At 37.1% G+C, this 18158-nt stretch overlaps 1 protein-coding gene across 2 annotated transcripts in view; it reads right to left on the bottom strand.

Annotated features, from left to right (window-relative positions):
- Ash2l (ASH2 like, histone lysine methyltransferase complex subunit) overlaps window positions 1-18158 on the bottom strand; it is a 30449-nt gene that overhangs the window by 8893 nt on the left and 3398 nt on the right. The window contains exons 4-13 of one of the 2 annotated variants that reach the window (XM_026404695.2): window positions 16161-16249; window positions 15787-15881; window positions 11890-11985; window positions 11168-11263; window positions 9293-9368; window positions 8547-8564; window positions 6263-6356; window positions 4979-5196; window positions 826-993; window positions 362-555 (exon numbers count right to left, since the gene is read on the bottom strand). In XM_026404695.2, coding sequence (XP_026260480.2) covers window positions 362-555; window positions 826-993; window positions 4979-5196; window positions 6263-6356; window positions 8547-8564; window positions 9293-9368; window positions 11168-11263; window positions 11890-11985; window positions 15787-15881; window positions 16161-16249 — 1144 coding nt within the window. The remainder of the gene's footprint in view (window positions 1-361; window positions 556-825; window positions 994-4978; window positions 5197-6262; window positions 6357-8546; window positions 8565-9292; window positions 9369-11167; window positions 11264-11889; window positions 11986-15786; window positions 15882-16160; window positions 16250-18158) is intronic. The other variant, XM_026404696.2, reaches the window with a different exon arrangement.

Here is an 18158-nt window from a genome sequence, read left to right as displayed (position 1 = left end):
GTAACACCTTTTTTTTTAAATTTATTTTTTAGTTATAGGTAAATACAATATCTTTATTTTATTTTTAATATCTTTATTTTATTTTTATGTGGTGCTAAGGATCGAATTCAGTGCCTCACGCATGGTAGGAGTGCGTTCTATCTCTGAGCCACAACCCAGCCCCTAACTAGAAACATCTGATAGAATGTAGATGATGATATTCAGGTACTGACTCTCAAATTCTTTCAACTTTGTTATTATGTCTGAAAATGCTTATAATAAAATGTGTAGGAAAAATATGAAAGTGGTCAGTCACAAGAAAACAGTCACCACTGACACAGATCCTCAAAGCCAGAAATCCATTGCAGGTGGGCAAACTCACCTTATCCTTATAAGTATCAGGCAGTGACTTGGCTGTCTCTGTGTCTTCAGGAAGATTGATATAAAATCCTAGGACATCCCCCTGTCCATAGCCAGAAGAGTAGTGTTTTCCAATAGACTGGTGAAATTTGGTTCCTTTTTTGCTTCTCCAAGAATAACTAAATTTATCATAACCCAGGGGAGCTTGAAGGTTACCTGTCTCAATAAAAAGATATATAGGAAATCAGAGGACTACAAGTGAACTCTGGTTTGCAAAAGGAAAAGATTCTACTCCTTTTTATTTTATATTATTTGTCAATTCTGTAAACTGCTTATAAACTATTTTTCAAAAGTATTCCAGAACTTGCAAATCAGCTAACCCTTCAGAAACTGAATTTTATGATAAACACAGCAGTCTTAAAACTAAGCCAGATAGGTCTAAATCTGTCTATCTGCTGTGATGTCCACAATATGGCCCCAGCTTACCTAGAGGCTGGGACCAACCCAGTCTGGCAGCAGTGTCTGGTGGCATCTCATCCACAGTGATTTCAAAGTACCAGGAACCTTTCCGCACTCCATGAGAAGCCCGAACCATGGAGTAGCCCTTTTCTCCAATCACAGTCAGACGGTCGTCAGAGATTTTTAATTGTGGAGCTGCAGTGATGAACATTAAAACAGAAGCCTTCAACTTATTTTTTGAGGAATTTAGAGACATAGTCCCTTACACTCAAGATAAGACAATAAAAGTCAGGAAAATCAGGTCAGATGTTCAAAATGTTAGTTCAGGAGTCTAAAATCTCAACACAAGATCCAGACAAAAGAGAAAGGAAGAAAATGTTAGGTTGTCTGTCTCTTTTCTTCTTTTTTTGTACAGGGCTGGGGATCAAACCCAGGGCCTCTTGCATGCCAGGCAAGTGCTCTAACTGTGGGGAGCCATATCCCTAGCCTTTGGTCTTCTAGTTTTTATTAAATATAATTATATTTAAGATAACAGGTTAAAATTACATTGCATATCCCCTAAAATATAACAAACCAATTGTAATGTGTTTGGACCCTGATTTGAATAACCATCCTTTAGAAAACTTAATCTTTTTTTAGGTATTGGGAATTGAATCCAGGAATGCTTTCCCCTGAGCCACATCCCAGCCCTTTTTATTTTTTGAGACAAGGTCTTGCTAAATTGCTTAATGCTTTTCTAAGTTGCTGAGGTTGGTCTCAAACTTGTGATCTTCCTACCTCAACCTCCTGAGACATTGGGATTTACAGGTGTGTGTCACCACACCCAGGAAGATTTAACTTTCTAAGGTTTGATGTAGCTCAGTGGCAGAGTATTTGTCTAGCAAAATAAGAAAAAATATAACGTTTTATCTTAAAACAATTTCGGATATTTTTAAAATAGCAGCAGCCAATTGTGATGGTGTATGTCTCTTATTTTGAGCTATCCAGAAGGCTGAGGCAGGATGATAGAAAGTTCAAGGCCATACTCAAGCAACTTAGCAAGGCCCTGAGCAACTTCTAAAACCTGTCTCAAAATAAAAATAAAAAGGCAGCTGGGGTTGTGGCTCTGTGGTACAGTGTTTGCCTAGCATGAGTGAGGCACTGAATTCGATTCTCAGCACCACATATAAATAAATGAATAAAATAAAGGGCCATCAATATATTTAAAATATATTAAAAAATAATAAAAGGACTAGGGATATAGCTCAGTGGTAAAGTGCCCCTGGGTTCCATCCTCAATAACAAAAACAAACAAATAAATAAAATTAAAAAGAGCTAGAAATGTAGCTCAATGGTAAAGTGCCCCTAGGTTCAATCCCTGACTGCAAAAACAAAAACAAAACAAGGTTATAAGGAAATAAAGTCTTTCTCTACATGGCTGGTGGGAATGCAAATCAATAAAACTTTCTCTCTCTCTCTCTCTTTTTTTTTTTGCATTACTGGTGATTGATGCCAGGGCCTCAGGCATGCTAGGCAAGCACTCTTTCATGGAGCTACAGTCTCAGCCCTTTTAAAAATTTTATTTTGATAAAGGGTTTTGTTGGGTTGCCCAGGTTGGCCTTGAACTTGGGGTCCTCTTGCCTTATCCTTCCTAGTAGCTGGACTTACAAACATGTACCAACACATCAGCCAAGTTTTTTTTTTTTTTTAAGTACTTCCTTACTTTCCAACATCACAAGATGTTCCTGTTTAATCTTGTTATTTTCTGAAACTATTCATATGCATAGAAGAAATAATATAGGTAATTACCTATAACTATTCATCTAAGTCAGTTTTCTATTGTTAGAGAAAGAAGTTACCAACAACTGAAGGGGAAAGGCTGGAATGACCCTCCTCTGTTGACTGAAATTTCAAGCATCAATATAAATTCAGTACAGCCATTTGTTATGTGCAGATAAGTATTCATACACATTATTTCCCAATTCTGACCACTGAGGGTGTCTAGAAGCAACAACACCCAATAACAGTGAGCATGCTCAGGTATTTGTTACAGCAACATAAAACAGATGAAGATAATAGCTAACACTGAGATATTAATTTGTAAACGTTGTTTTCCAATTAAAGAAAACAAGGCTCTGGGCTGGGGTTGTGGCTCAGAGGAAGTGCGTTTGCCTAGCATGTGTGAGGCACTGGGTTGAGTTTCAGCACCACATAAAAATAAAATAAAGGTATTGTGTCCACCTATACTAAAAATATATATATATATTTTTTTTTTTAAAGAAAAAAGAAAACAAGGCTCCACGAAGAAGTAGTGATTACTAGGCCTGGGAATAGAAAACACAGATTAGTCAGGAAAATATTGTGAAGTCAGAAAGTAAGCAAGTACTTAAAAACAAACAAACAAAAAAAAACACGCTTATCTAAAGAACACAAGAAGCTGAATGTTGGTGGCTCATCTAAAGAACACAAGAAGCTGAATGTTGGTGGCTCACGCCTATAATCCCAGCAGGAGAGGTTGAGGCAAGAAGAGCCAGCCTCAGCAATTTATCGAGGTCCTAAAGCAACTCAGCAATATCATCTCTAAATAAAATATAAAAAAGGGCTGGGGATATGGCTTACTGGTTAAGTACCACTGGGTTCTAAAAAATCCCTGGTACTAAAAAAAAGAACACAAGAATCAACCTGAAGAAACTAAGCTGGAATAATGTAAGCAACAAAATAATCAAAGTATTGGATTATACCCCACAATAAAATATCTGAGTACATGCTTATATAACCAATTAAATAAATAAAATGAAGAAGGAAAAGAAGAAACAGAAAATCATATGGCAGATATCCACAGAAATAATTATTACAGACAAGATCCATGGAAAAGTATTAAATTAGTGAAGAAAACTTTATGGAGAAATAGGATATTTGCATAGTCTCAAATTTTCCCCAAGGTATTTATTAATAATAAAAGGAAAGACAGTAAATTTACAGTGGAGAAGCCAACAGAATTATCTTAAGTAAATCACCATAGTCAATATAATCAATAAAAAATCAACATCATGAACCACATGAGATAATGCAATGAACAGTAATAATTTCTTTACTCTTCCTCAAATTGCATAACCTCAGTCTCATCATGAGAAAACATCAGACAAACCATCATTGAGGAACACTTGATAAAATAACCAATAAAAAGTATCATGGTCATGAAATGTAAGCAAAAGACATTAATGGAAAAACTGGTAAAACTTAAATAAGGTCTTTAATTTGGTTAATTAGGTTAAGTATCTCTTATTATCTAAAATGCCTAGGACCAGAATTGTTTCAGATTTGGGAGATTTTCAGATTTGAGAATATTTGCAAGGACTTTATTTGGTTGAGCATCTGTACTACAAAAATCCTAAATCTAAAATCCAAAACTTGGGCTGGGGATGTGGCTCAACTGGTAGCGCACTCGCCTGGAGTGCGTGCGACCCGGGTTCGATCCCCAGCACCACATACCAACAAAGATGTTGTGTCCTCCGCCGAGAACTAAAAAATAAATATTAAAAAAGTAAAATTCTCTTCTCTATCTTTAAAAAAAAAAAAAGTTGTGGGTACCTCCACCACTTGCACTAAGTAGTGGGTATCTCCTTTAAAATCCAAAACTTTTTTTTTTTTTTTGGTATGCGGTAGTGCTGGGAATTAAACCCAGGGCCTTGTGCATGCAAGGTAAGCACTCTACCAAGTGAGCTACATCCCTAGCCCCTGAAATCCAAAACTTTTTGAGCTTCATGTTGGCAATCAAAAGGTTCCAGATTTCAGAGAATTTGGGGTTTTGGGATAAGGGAAGATCAATTTGTAGTATTTACAAATGTTAATTTCCTATTTTGATTAACTGTGCTAGGATTGAATGTTACCATTAGGAGACAGTTGAAAGAGAAATTCTCTGTGTCATTTTTTCGCAACTTTAAGTTTAAAAATCAGTTAAAAAATAATTTTTTAAAAAAAAAGATGTATAAAAAGGCTAGAACTTATTTAAAAAAAAAAAAAAAAAAGAAAAGGACAGAGATGGAAATTATTCCTGTACATCCTGGCTGAGTCTAGTTAAAGATGAGGGGTAGGGTACTGGTAACAAACTGAGATGTGTATTTAATCCTAGACTGGGCAAAGCAGGTGACAGCAGTTCATAGCAGCCCTGAGTTTATATGATCATTAATACCTTACATACCTCGATCATGTAGGGCTAACAAAACCCGTTCATACAAGCAGGCTCTGTAAAGATCTCCAGGAATAGGTTTTCCTGCCCAGCAGTCAAGTTCGAGTTTCTCAGGGTCAGGAGCATGGGGATCAGGCTCAGCTAGAATATACCGATAGCCATCTTTGTTGAAGGGGTGCTCCAGAGGGTAGCCATGAGGGGGAAGGCGCTGAGCAGAAAACAAAGGGTCACTGTAGAAAGGAAAAATAAAATTTGATGTCACATGCCTGTAATCTCAGGTACTTGTGAGGCTGAGGTAGGAGAACTGAAAGTTCCACACCAGCCTGGGCAACATAGTTACACACCGTATCAAAAAAGAAACAAAGTAAAACTGCTATAGTTCAACAGCATTCTACTCTGTAATAAAGGCCTCTGATTTTTTTAGATCTCAGCTGGAACACACGAATCAAAATTAATTTTCAGGGGCTAGGGATGTGGCTCAAGCGGTAGTGCGCTCGCCTGGCATGCATGTGGCCCGGGTTTGATCCTTAGCACCACATACAAAGAAAGATGTTGTGTCCACCGAAAATTAAAAATTCTCTCTCTCAAAAAAAAATTAATTTTCATAACTCAGACCATCCTGCCCTCTGGAGGCAAAATAGGGAAATTAAAGGGATTAGCTTTATTTGGCAAAATGGTTTTGGTCACATTACTTATAGTCTATAGGGAATGGCAAGTGATTTGTCAGGGACTGACCACTCCTGGTGATTCTTAACCATAAACTCTTTGTTGTTTACAAAAATTTGGCCAGTACATATTATTAGGGGAGAAAGGGGGAGTGATTTAGTGTGGGTTCCTTCAGTTATTATTACAAACTAATGAACAGAAGCTCAGATAGGAGCACTTATTATCTATTGCCAGTCTAAATAAGAAGTGATCTGGATTCTACTGCTTCAACATTAGACAAAGGGAAGGGAAGAGACATGAGAGGAAAGAGGCATAAAGTTAAGGAGTTTGCATTTAGTTGTTTTCATTCCCTCTCCTCCATCCAAGCTTTCTCAAGGTGCCATAAGGGAATGTGATTTCCCAGGCTTATCACCAGAAGATGTTGCCTGGGCTCCCTTTCTGTAGAAACAAGTTCATAAAATAGCATACCTAGTCTGGGATTATTTTGCCCTTCCAAAGTATTCAAGGCTTAAAAAAAAGGACAGGTTTTCAGCATTAGACACTTGAGCAATGGAAAATATGGTTCCCTATGGTGGACTCTGCCAGCACCAAATATTCAAAAGGTGGTGGGTGGGGCAGTGATCTCCCCACCTCCGGGCCTTCTTGGTAGTCCCTGTAGTCCCTCCATCCTGCTGTTTGCGCTTAGCTCCTCTTCCTTTTCCACTGCTTCCTGCTGCAATTCCCCCTTTGAATAGAAGGCAAGATCACTTTCAACAGAGCTGCAATGGAAGTAGCAATGTGGATAGGGACTGACACACCCAATGTGCTTTTGTGTAACACCACAGGAGGATTTCCTTCCTGAAAGCATATTAGCTTTCACGCTCCTTCTGAAACAATCTGCTGAGGTGTCTCACAGCCCAGAACACTGGGTTTTGTCAGTAATCTCAAATGAACCTAGCACTAATGATACCTGTGTTACATCTTCAACCTTCCTTTCTTAAAAAACTGAAAATACTAGTATACTTTGAGGATGTAACACAAATGTATTTGCACTCATTCAGATTCCAAGCACCTACGGCTAAAAAGAATGAAAACAATTGCATGGATGTTTCCCTCCCCCCTCCCAAATCAATACAAATATCTATAATGAAAATATCCTCACTTTAGGTCAATGTTCACTTGCTTGAACTGCACAATATATTTCATAAACATAATAAAAGCACAATATTTGCTAAAGCACTTAACTTGAATATCTAAGAAAACAAAAGTACATCAAACATGGAAAACAGAAACAGAAGTACTAAAAAGGTGTTTCTCTCCAGTGCTGCTAGACATTATTATGATTGTACATGACACAATACAGAGGCTTTAAATTCAGTAGGCAATTTTAGTTACATACTCATTTGTCAATGTTTCAGATTGCACAAGTACATGGATAAAATTCAGGCTAAACAACTCTGGCTTGTGATGTTATGGGCAAATAATATTAACAGATAATTTATTTTATACATATATACACACACACATATGGTTTTGTTTTGTTTTGGTGGTATTGGGGATTAAAAACAGTAAATCTAGTGAGGGCTCTACCACTGGGCCACACCACCAGCTCTGATACATTTATATATTTTAAACAAAAAAAATCAGCTCTATACTGAGGGCACAAGGAATATTACCTTGTGTATTTCTGAAACAGGTACTTTGGAATTTTGTCCAGTTCTGTAATTTTTGTCCAGTTCTATTATTCCTCTCAATTAGTTTGTTCCCTCTTGCAAAAACTGTCCTTGAACTGCAGGAAAACACCTTTACGTAAACAACTGCATAGAGTACTATATGTAAATTTGGGGCAAGCTTGGAAATTATCAGCAGTTCTGCTGCAATAAAAAGAATCAAGACATTGAGGGTAGGTCATATTCTACATACACAGGACCAGACTTAATGCAGAATTTCCTTTTATGAACAAAGTAGATGTTATTCCTATTTCTCATAAAAGGTTAAATGTTAACTGTTAAAATGTCATTATCATCAATCAAAAAAGCCATTACGGTTTCTTCCCCTCCTCCTAGTACTGGGGAGTGAACCCAGGGCCTCATGTATGCTAGGCAAGTGCTGGACCACTGAGCTACACTCCTAGCCCTTTTCCTTTAAATTTTTATTTTGAGACAGGGTCTGTTGCCCAGGTTGGCCTTGAGCTTGTGATCTTCTTGCCTCAGTCTGCCAAGTAGCTGGGATTACCAACATACACCATGACACCTGGTTTAAGTTTTTAAAATTGTCATTTCCAGGACTGGGGCTGGGTGTCAGTGGCAGAGTACTTGCCTAGCATGTGTGAGGCACTGGGTTCGATTCTCAGCACCACATATAAATAAATAAAATAAAGGTTCATTAACAACTAAAAAATAAAAAAGTAAATAAAATTTAAAACATTGTCATTTCCATTTTTTTGGGGGGGGGTGGGGGTACTGGGGATTGAACTCAGGGGTACTTGGCCACTGAGCCACATTCCCAGCCCTATTTTGTATTTTATTTAGAGACAAAGTCTCACTGAGTTGCTTAGCACCTCACTTTTGCTGAGGCTGGCTTTGAACTCATGATTCTCCTGCCTCAGCCTCCTGAGCCTCTGGGATTATAGGTGTGCATCACACCCAGCCCATTTCAATTATTTTAAGAAAGAAGTTTTAGATCTATTCTGAACAGAAAGTGTAATACTAAGGGAACTTCTGGCCATGTTATGCAGAATATGACAGCATACAAGCTTTTAATTACTAACATTAAACTGGAACTACTATTTCATATTAAAGTGCTATTGCCACCACTTTCACAATGCTTTAAAATTATTTAGTTTTAGCTTCTACCACAACTCAGCAAAAAGCATTTTCCAAACCACAAAATACTTAAGTCTGAGAGGCTGAAAGAAGACAGAGGAGGAATTCACCTCCAAAAGTGGCTCCACCTGTAAGAACAGAAGTGGCACCATGTATTTGTCAAATTTTAACAAGTAAACAGGAAAACATGGTGTAAAAAGATAAACAACATGCCTGGATATTTCCAACCCATCTAATAATTGCAGAAAGGACTAGATATTTAAGATTTCCCATTCCAGAAGACAAGTTATGACACCAAGTGTCAGAGAATAGTCTAGCTACCTTCCAGCCACCCTAATTCTCACTTAATACCATTAGTAATAAACAGCATTTCCCATTAGATGGGTTACCAAACAAAAAAACCATGCTGAAGCAGGTGATCCATACAGTAGCATTGATATATGAATATGTTCATGTTTCAGGCAAGAAAAATTAGAAGACTGACACAGGAAGCTTGTTAAGTAATAGTTAAATTGCAGAAAAAAGGGTGGAGAGCAACTGAATCCTTCTAAATTAAGTGTTAGTTATGAAGATACAGATGGGAAGTCTACTAAAATACAGTAAATCTGACCTTTAAATTGCACTTTGTTATATACTAAATTTGCTTCACATAAGATCAAACAGAGGTAAATTGAAAAAAGTTCTCCTCTATTACCATTTGCAAAATTCTTGTCTAGCTCCTAAAAATTGAGTTTTAGATTTTAAGGGTCTTAGTAAATACACAGGTTAAGAGAAAACCCAAAGAATGCCCAACTCTAGACACATGTAAATTCAACAGCTTAAAAATATTTCAACAGTAAGACATTTAAACACTTACCATTTAGATTCCCACTGGTAGACACAGTACTACTTTGTTTCTGGTTGTCATAAGCAGGACCAATGTTACTAAGATCCTGAAAGGAAAAATATCTAAATTTAAAAAGGAGGCTACATTCAGTAGTAGAGCACCTGTCTAGCATATGTAAGACTCTGGGTTCAATTTCCAGAACAAAAAGAGAATAAAAAGAGGGGCTGGGGATGTGGCTCAAGCGGTAGCGCGCTCGCCTGGCATGCGTGCGGCCCGGGTTCGATCCTCAGCACCACATACAAACAAAGACGTTGTGTCCGCCAAATACTAAAAATAAATAAATAAATAAATAGATAAATAAATGAATAAATAAGAGAATAAAAAGAAAAAGGAGAGGCCAGGCATGGTGGCACACATGCCTGTAATTCCAGCAACTTGGGAAGATGGGGCAGGAGGATTGTCAAGTTTGAGGGCAGCCTCAGCAGTTTATTGAGATCCTGTCACAAAATGAAAAATAAAAAAGGACTAGAGATATAGCTCAGTACTAAAGCACCCCTGGGTTCACCCCCTCACCCCGCAAAAAAAAAAAAAAAAAGAAAAAAAAAAAAAGGAATGGTGATGAATGGCAATTAACCAATCAACTGGAGTAGAGGTAGAGGGTACATGGCAAATTGGAAAGCCTCCGACTGACTCAGATTGAAATCAGGCCTAGTATGCTCAGATCTCATTTTACAAGAGACAAAACTTGAATTTATGTGAAAACTCAAACTTTCAAAGATAGCAAATAAGTCTTTAGTTACAGCTACTAAGAAAATTGAGGTAGAAGGATTACCTGGGCCCATGAGTGCCAGGCCAACCTGGACTACATAGCAAAATCCCACTTCAAATCAGACACTTGAAAGTACAGCCCAAAGATCTGACTTACTTATGAACAAAGAGTTAAAATTCTCTTTTTACTGCTATGCTAAACAAACAATATAAATTCTTTTTCACAATAATTTTTTCTTTACAGCATTGTTTTCAAGAGCAAAATCTCAGATAGCAGGAAGATCAGAATAATTTGGAACCATGCATTTATGCAATACATGTGAAGAAATCAAAACATTAAAAAAGAAAAATGATGCTGCATGTGATGGCACATGCCTGTAATCCCAGTAGCTCAGGAGGCTGAGCAGCAATGGGCACAGTGCTAAGCAACTCAGTGAGACCCTGTCTCAAAATAATATACAAAAGAAGGCTGGGGATGTGGCTCAGTTGTTGTTGAGTGCCTCTGAGTTCAATACCCGGTACCAAAAAAAGAAAAAGATGTATCAACAAAGTTTATTTGGCTGGAAATAGTGGCGCATGCCAGTAATCCCCAAAACTTGGGAGGCTGAGGCAGGAGGATCAGGAGTTCAAAGCCAGCCTCAGTAATTTAGCGAGCAACTCAGTTACATCCTATCTCTAAATAAAATACAAAATAGGGCTGGAGATGTGGCTCAGTTGTTGAGTGCCCCTGAGTTCAATTCCTGGTACTCCCCGGAAAAAAAAAAGAAAGAAAGAAAACAAAAAGGGTGGTGGTTATAGTTCTGTAGTAGAGCACTCCTGAGTTCAATCCCTAGTACCACACATACACACACACAAAATCCCATTTATTTGGAGTCCACGTGTTATAGGCACATACTAGCAATGTTATGTGGCAAATAAATAAATAAAATCTGATTCCCTACCTATGTGGCTTAAAATTAAAAAGAGAATAAGAAGCATATTTTTTAAAATATTTTTTAGTTATACATGGGCACAATATCTTCATTTTGTTTATTTATTTTTATGTGGTGCTGAGGATGAACCCAGGGTCTCATTCGTGAGAGTCAAGTGCTCTATTGCTGAGCCACTTCCCCAGCCCCAAGAAGCATATTAATGTACCTGATCCAAAAGTCCAAATTTGGGGTAATCTTCTTCCGGGTCTTTACTTCCTGGATCAGGGTGTTCTTTCACCAAGAATACATCTCTTTCTTTACTCTAAAAGAAAACAGGACAGTAGTATTATCAATGGAAACTTTATATTTAAAGTATGGCAGAGGTGACCAATCACCAACTCCAAAAGAAAATAGGTATAGTTCCAAAAGATAATATTGTTTTTCCCTCTCATTAGAAAATACATGACCATCAAAAAATTCAAACAAAAGAGAAACTTAAAGAGAGCCAATCTTCCCTCTGCCTCACCTATCCTTCCACTCCCCAGGGATAAGCACTATCAACAGCTTGCTACTTGCTACTGATTTCTCCCCAGGAGTTCTCTTTAATTCTAAGGACAATGTTTAGAACAAAGTTTTTTGTTTTGTTTCAAATCAAAGAACAAAAATGGTCTCCGATTTTAATATAAAATTATTTATAAAAATACAGTGAACAAAAGGTCTCAGTATATGAAACTATTGTCGATATGAATGATATTCACTTAAGACAAAACAGGCAACTCACAAAGTTTACATGAAAAAATTACTAACATTTACAATTACCTGCATCTCATAATTTCAAAAATTTAATATAAAATTACTCACATTATTTCACAGTGAGACTAAACAGAATTTGTTACAAAGAACAGTGGTTTTCTAAATGTCAAGTCTAATCAACTTTAGTCTACTTACCATTGTTTTGACAATGTTATTTGGCCAAGTCATTTTCCCAGGTCTCTGTCTGGTTGTCATGCACTCCCAATATTTATCAATAAATGGTATAATATCCTAATTTTTAAAATAAAATATATTAAGACTTTTATAATTGCTTTCAAAGTTTTACTCACAAAACAGAGAAAACAGCATTTTCAAGACCTTCTTAGAATCAAAAGAAACATTCATGTTCAACTTTTTAATCAGCAAACAAATATTTAATTGCTTGGAAACAAGGTATAGATTATGAAATTTCAAACAAGTATACACAAATCTTAGTTATTAAGGCTTACAATCCAGTTGGAGGGGAAAATTCTGTCATATTATCTTGATTATCAAAAGGAAAATGCCTCCCAAATTATTGTCTCCTGAGCTCTATTTGGCACTGGGATTGAGCCCAGGGGTGCTTAACCATTGAGCCACATCCCCAGCCCCTTTTTTTTTTAAATTTTTTTTTTTTTAAAGAGAGAGTGAGAGAGGGGGGAGAGAGAGAGAGAGAGAGAGAGAGAGAGAGAGAGAGAGAATTTTTAATATTTATTTTTTAGTTCTCGGCGGACACAACATCTTTGTTGGTATATGGTGCTGAGGATTGAACCTGGGCCGCACGCATGCCAGGCGAGCGCGCTACCGCTTGAGCCACATCCCCAGCCCCCCAGCCCCTTTTATATTTTGAGATAGGGTCTCCCCAAGTTGCTCAGAACCTTGCTAAATTGCTGAGGCTGACTTTGAACTCATAATTCTACTATCTCAGCCTCCCGAGTCACTGGGATTATAGGTGTGCACCCTCCCACCCAGCTTGAGCTCCTATTTCTTCTACTTACTTGAGACATCTTCTGGACATCAAAACTTTTTGGAACTAAAATATGCAACTCTGTATATTACCTCACAAATATACAAAGCAGAATCTATCTTTGCTCTTAATACCTATCATAGATAACTCAGAAAAAAATTTTTGACAACCTAAAGATATCCTTGTCTCTTCTTTCACATCCCCCACCATCTAAAGTCACCAAATAAAATTTTAAATTTCAGAAACTTCACACCAATCAGGCCTCCCTCCTTTCCATCCCTAGTAAAAGTACAGTATAAAGATCTGATTCTCTTATTCTTTGTGGTACTAATGATTGAACTCAGTTCAATTACAATTACAAGATGGATCAGGTGATCCATCACTGAACTACATCTCCAGCCTCTCTTATTTTTTATTGAGACAGGGTCTCACCAAGTTGCTTAGGGTCTTGATAAATTGTCAAGGCTAGCCTTGAACTTGCAATCCTCTTGCTTCAGTCCCCAGAGTCTCTGGGTTACAGGAATGCACAATCACACCCAGTTCTAGATTTGATTTTCTCAGTTGCTAAATGTGATCTTACTTATGTGGCGCCAAACAACAACTGACCTTAATCTGCTACCAAATTTTCCCCATATTAGAGTACCTTCAAAGTCTCACACTACCAGCTAACACCATGAAAACATATCTTCAAAGGCTGAATCAGAGAAAGTCCAAGGGAAGCCTGAAATAGTATATATATTGCTCCCAAATGTAAGAGTTCAAAAGTTGATTAGGAGGGGCTGGGTTTGAGGCTCAGTGGTAGAGCACTTGCCTAGCATGTGTGAGGCACTGGGTTCAATCCTTAGCACCTATAATCCCAGTGGCCTGGGAGGATGAGGCTGGAGGATCACAAGTTCAAAGCCGCCCTCAACAATTTAGCTTGACTATCACAAAATTAAAAAAAAAAAAAAGGTCTGGTACTGTTAAGTACCCCTGGGTTCAATCCCTTGTAGAAAGAAAAAGAAACAAACAAACCAACCAACCGACCAACCAATCTGATGGGGATATGTCAAAAAGTTTCAGTAGTCAGTGTGATAAAGCTGGGATAATGTATAAGAAATCTAATAACAGAGTACAATACAGTCCTGTGTTATTGTTCCTAACAACTGTGCCATGAACAAAACAATATAAGATTAAGTCAAGCATAAGAGAAAATGATGCAATTAATGGGCTAGGGCAGGCATCAGAAGCATGAGGCTGCTGTCAGTTTAACACAACATACTGTTTTACAATCCACTTTTTGAGGAGGCTGGGGGCAGTACTAGGGATTAAACCCAGGACTTTGTGCATGTTAGGCAAGCACTCTCTACTTGAGCTACATCTCCATCACAAAGTAGAGGTATACTCTAAAATAATGATAAAATCTGGGCATGGTGGCTATAATCTCAGCTACTCGGAAAGCTGAGCAAAGAGGATTGCAAGTTCAAGGCCAAACTTGACAATGTAGCAAAACCTTATCTCAAAAAGGGTTGGGGATGCACCCCTGGGTTCAATCCTCAGTGTCATAATAAATCAATGAATTAAGATAAATTATGATAAAAACTATAATACATAAATCAGTAACAGTGATTTATTATCAAGTATTATGTACTGTACATAACTGTGCTATACTTCTATATAACTGGCAACATGGTTATATATGATATATCTATCTTTTTTTTTACTATGATCACTATATTTGTTTACACGAGCATCACCACAAACAATTGTCTAGATGCTTCAAAATTTTAAATGTCAAAGTAGATACTTTTCATTGTTCATCAAAAGTAAAATAAATGGGTAAAGAACTTGTTTTAGATAAAAGACAAATATATTACAAATAAATATTTATTTATTTTTTAATTTATTTTTTAGCTTTAGGTGGACACAATATCTTTATTTTATTTTTATGTGGTGCTGAGGATCCAACCCAGTGCCTCACACATGCCAGGTGAGTACTACTTGAGCCATATCCCCAGCCCCAAGGTGTGATCTTAATTGGATCCTGGATAGAGGAAACTGTGAAGGATATTAAGCAACAATAATATAGAGACATTCACATAATCACCTCCTGATTTGATATACTGAAAAACACATTTCCTCTGTAACATTCTGGTCTAAAATATTTAACCTGGTGGGCCTGGTGGCACACGTCAATAATCCTAGCAGCTCAGGAGGCTGAGACAGGAGGATTGTGAGTTCAAAGCCAGCCTCAGCAAAAGCAAGGTGCTAAACAACTCAGTGAAACACTGTCATTATTAAAAATACAAAATTGGGCTGGGGTTGTGGCTCAGTGGTTGAGTGCTCCTGAGTTCAATCCCTGGTACCAAAAATAATAATAATAATAATAATAACCTGAAGCCAACCATGAGGAAATATCAGATAAATGTAGACTGAGGAATATCATACCAAATAATTATCTAGACCCTTCAAAATTTTAAATGTCAGAGCAGACACCTCCCCATTGTCTGTCAAAAATTAAATAAACTGGTAAAGGATCTATTCTTAGATTAAAGATAAAAAATAATTATAACTAAATGGAAGGTGAGATCCCTGGAGAGAGGAAACAAAGAGGAATATTAAGAAAACAATAATGTTGAGAAACATGAATAAGATTACATAATATTACTGCATCATCAACATTATTATTTTTTTACTATGATCACTAAATTATACTTTTACAACGGAATACTGGGTTAAGCATAATAGCTATAATTTTGCCTCATATAGCTTAGGGGGAAAATATAGATATGGAGAGAAAAAGCAATGTGGCAAAATATTAACAAAGGTTAATGTCCCCGAGTTCAATCTCCAGTACCAAAAATCCCCACAAAAGCCAAATTAGGCCGAGAAGATTTACCTCAGACATGATTATTAGACAGCTGTTTGTTTCTGTAAGGCAACCAAAAGTTTTTAAGTATTCACAATACTAATAGTCAAGCCAAGTAGCATATACTAGGAAATTAGTAAATGATATAAAACTGGCTAGAAAGTACTTGTTGTTAAAGAGTGTTAGAAGTCCCATCTGAGTCTATGGCATAATTGCAATTATGTTAATCCATTTCTACCTTATCTTTGGAGAACATTGTTTTTGGATGTTCATCCTGTGTTCGAGACTGCCATGTTAGGTTGGCCAAAGCACTAAGGCACATTTCCTTTAAATCTATAAAAAACAAAAAGGAAAAAAAGCTATCTATAAAATTACAGTTCTGTCACCAAGGGAATACTCAACAAAATGGTTCACAAGATACAATTAGAGTTAGAGCAGCTTTAAAAAGCAGAGTTATTATTTGATCTAAAATGGGTGACAGCAATTATTCAGACCTATACCGCAACTGGATTCTACCAGCTATGATGTAAAGGTCTTCTGAGTCTGCTAAGCCCAGATCCCTTTTCTTTTACAGTGAACAATCATTTTGAAATACTCCAGAGTTGTTCTTACTTGCTTGCTTCCGGAGGAAATAAGTATTTCCACTATGATGGCACACGTTGCAATGGAAACTGTAGTTGGTCATGAAAGGGAGACAGGATCTGTGGATTAGCCAAATTATACAAATCAGTGAACTTCTGAACACACATTTCTTTATGATACGTAAATCAATATGAATTCTTTCTCCTTGGTGCAGTTATATAAAAATATTAATATAGGGCTGGGGATGTGGCTCAAGCGGTAGCGCGCTCGCCTGGCATGCGTGTGGCCCGGGTTCGATCCTCAGCACCACATACAAACAAAGATATTGTGTCTGCCAAAAACTAAAAAAATAAAATAATATTAAAATTCTCTCTATCTCTCTCTCTCTTAAAAAATATTAATATATTAATTGCTCTTAAAAATGTAAAATGGCCAGGTGAGGTGATACACAATTGTAATCCCAGAACTTGGAAGGCTGAGCAGAAAGATTAAAAGTTCAGGGCCAGCCTCAGCCACTTAGCAAGATCCTGCCTCAAAATTTAAAAAATATAAAAAGGACTGGGGAAGTACCTCAGTGATAAAGTGTCCCTGGGTTACATCCCCAGTCCCAACAAACAAATAGCAATAAAAAAAAAAAATGCAAAGTAATAATCGACAAAGAAATGAGGATTGTATTTTCTACAAATATCAGGATTCTTCTTCATAGAAAAATAAATAAAACATTATCTACCACAGTGGACAATGCAGCACCTAAAAGTTCTAACTGGCACCTTGTCCATGTTAGATATCTTTTTTTGAGCACATAAACAGTTCACCAGACCAGCTGCAGAAGACAAAGTAGTCTAAGACATAGTTCTTTAAAGTGTCAATAACATCACTGGAAAGGGCAGACAGAATTATAAAAAGATTATTCAGGCAGACAATAATCACAAAACATCTGCTTAATTACCAGATGAATTCTACAAATGATAATATTAGTCCATAAGAGTTCGAAGGACCCAAGTAGTAAACTCAGGTTTAGGAATTAGAAAAATTTGTCAAGGACGGTTTAAGATCTGAATTTGAAAAGATGAGTGATTTTTGGACAGATGAACTACAGGCAGGGATGAGGAAATTCAAGTTAGGAGGAGTTGGCAAAGTGGCATAAAGAAGTCTGTTTAGGACAGGATGTGTCCAGGATATGATTTAAAAAAAAAAAAAAAAAGGCATGAGCAATTCTCAAAAACAAAACTCTGGCACCAGCCTAGGTGTCCATCAAAGGATAATGGAAAAAGAAAATGTGGTATGTGTATATAATGGAGCTTTATTCAGCCATAAATAAAAACTAAATTGCTGGGCATGGTTGATACATGCCTGTCATCCCAGTGGCTCTGGCAGCTGAGGCAGGAGGATTGTAAATTCAAAACCAGCTTTAGCAATTTAGTTGAGACCTTTTCTCAAAAAATTAAAAAGGACTGAGCATGTGTCTCAGTGGGCAAGTGCCCCTGGATTCAATCACTAGTACCCAAAATTTTAAACATTAAAAAAGAAAGGAAGGAAGGAAGGAAGGAAGGAGAAAGAAGAAAGAAAGAAAGAAAGAAAGAAAGAAAGAAAGAAAGAAAGAAAGAAAGAAAGAAAGAGAGAGAGAGAGAAACTAGATCATTTGCAGAAAAACAGATGGAACTTGAGGAAAATGTTATGTTAAGTGAAATAAACCAAAACTTGCCAGGTGATACCACACCTATAATCCCATGTAAATGCACACACATAATCCCAGCAGCTCTGGAGGCTAAAGCAGGAGGATCCAGAACTCAAAGCCAACCTCAGCAATTTAGGGAGGCACTAAGCAACTCAGTGAGACCCAGTTTCTAAATAAAATATAAAAAAGGGCTGGGGATGTGGCTCAGTGGTTGAGGGCACCTGGGTTTAATCCCAGGTACAAAAAAAAAAAAAAAAAAAAAAATTCCTAAAAGCTGAGTTTGCTGGCAGAAGGCCCGCCTCTTTGAAGGCAGAGAATAAGAAGGCAGTGGGAGGAGAAAGACTGAATGT

The sequence above is a fragment of the Urocitellus parryii genome, chromosome 14 (genome assembly GCF_045843805.1).
Source record: "Urocitellus parryii isolate mUroPar1 chromosome 14, mUroPar1.hap1, whole genome shotgun sequence".
NCBI classification, from domain to species: Eukaryota; Metazoa; Chordata; class Mammalia; order Rodentia; family Sciuridae; genus Urocitellus; species Urocitellus parryii.
This window is presented reverse-complemented; position numbering and strand designations above follow the sequence as displayed.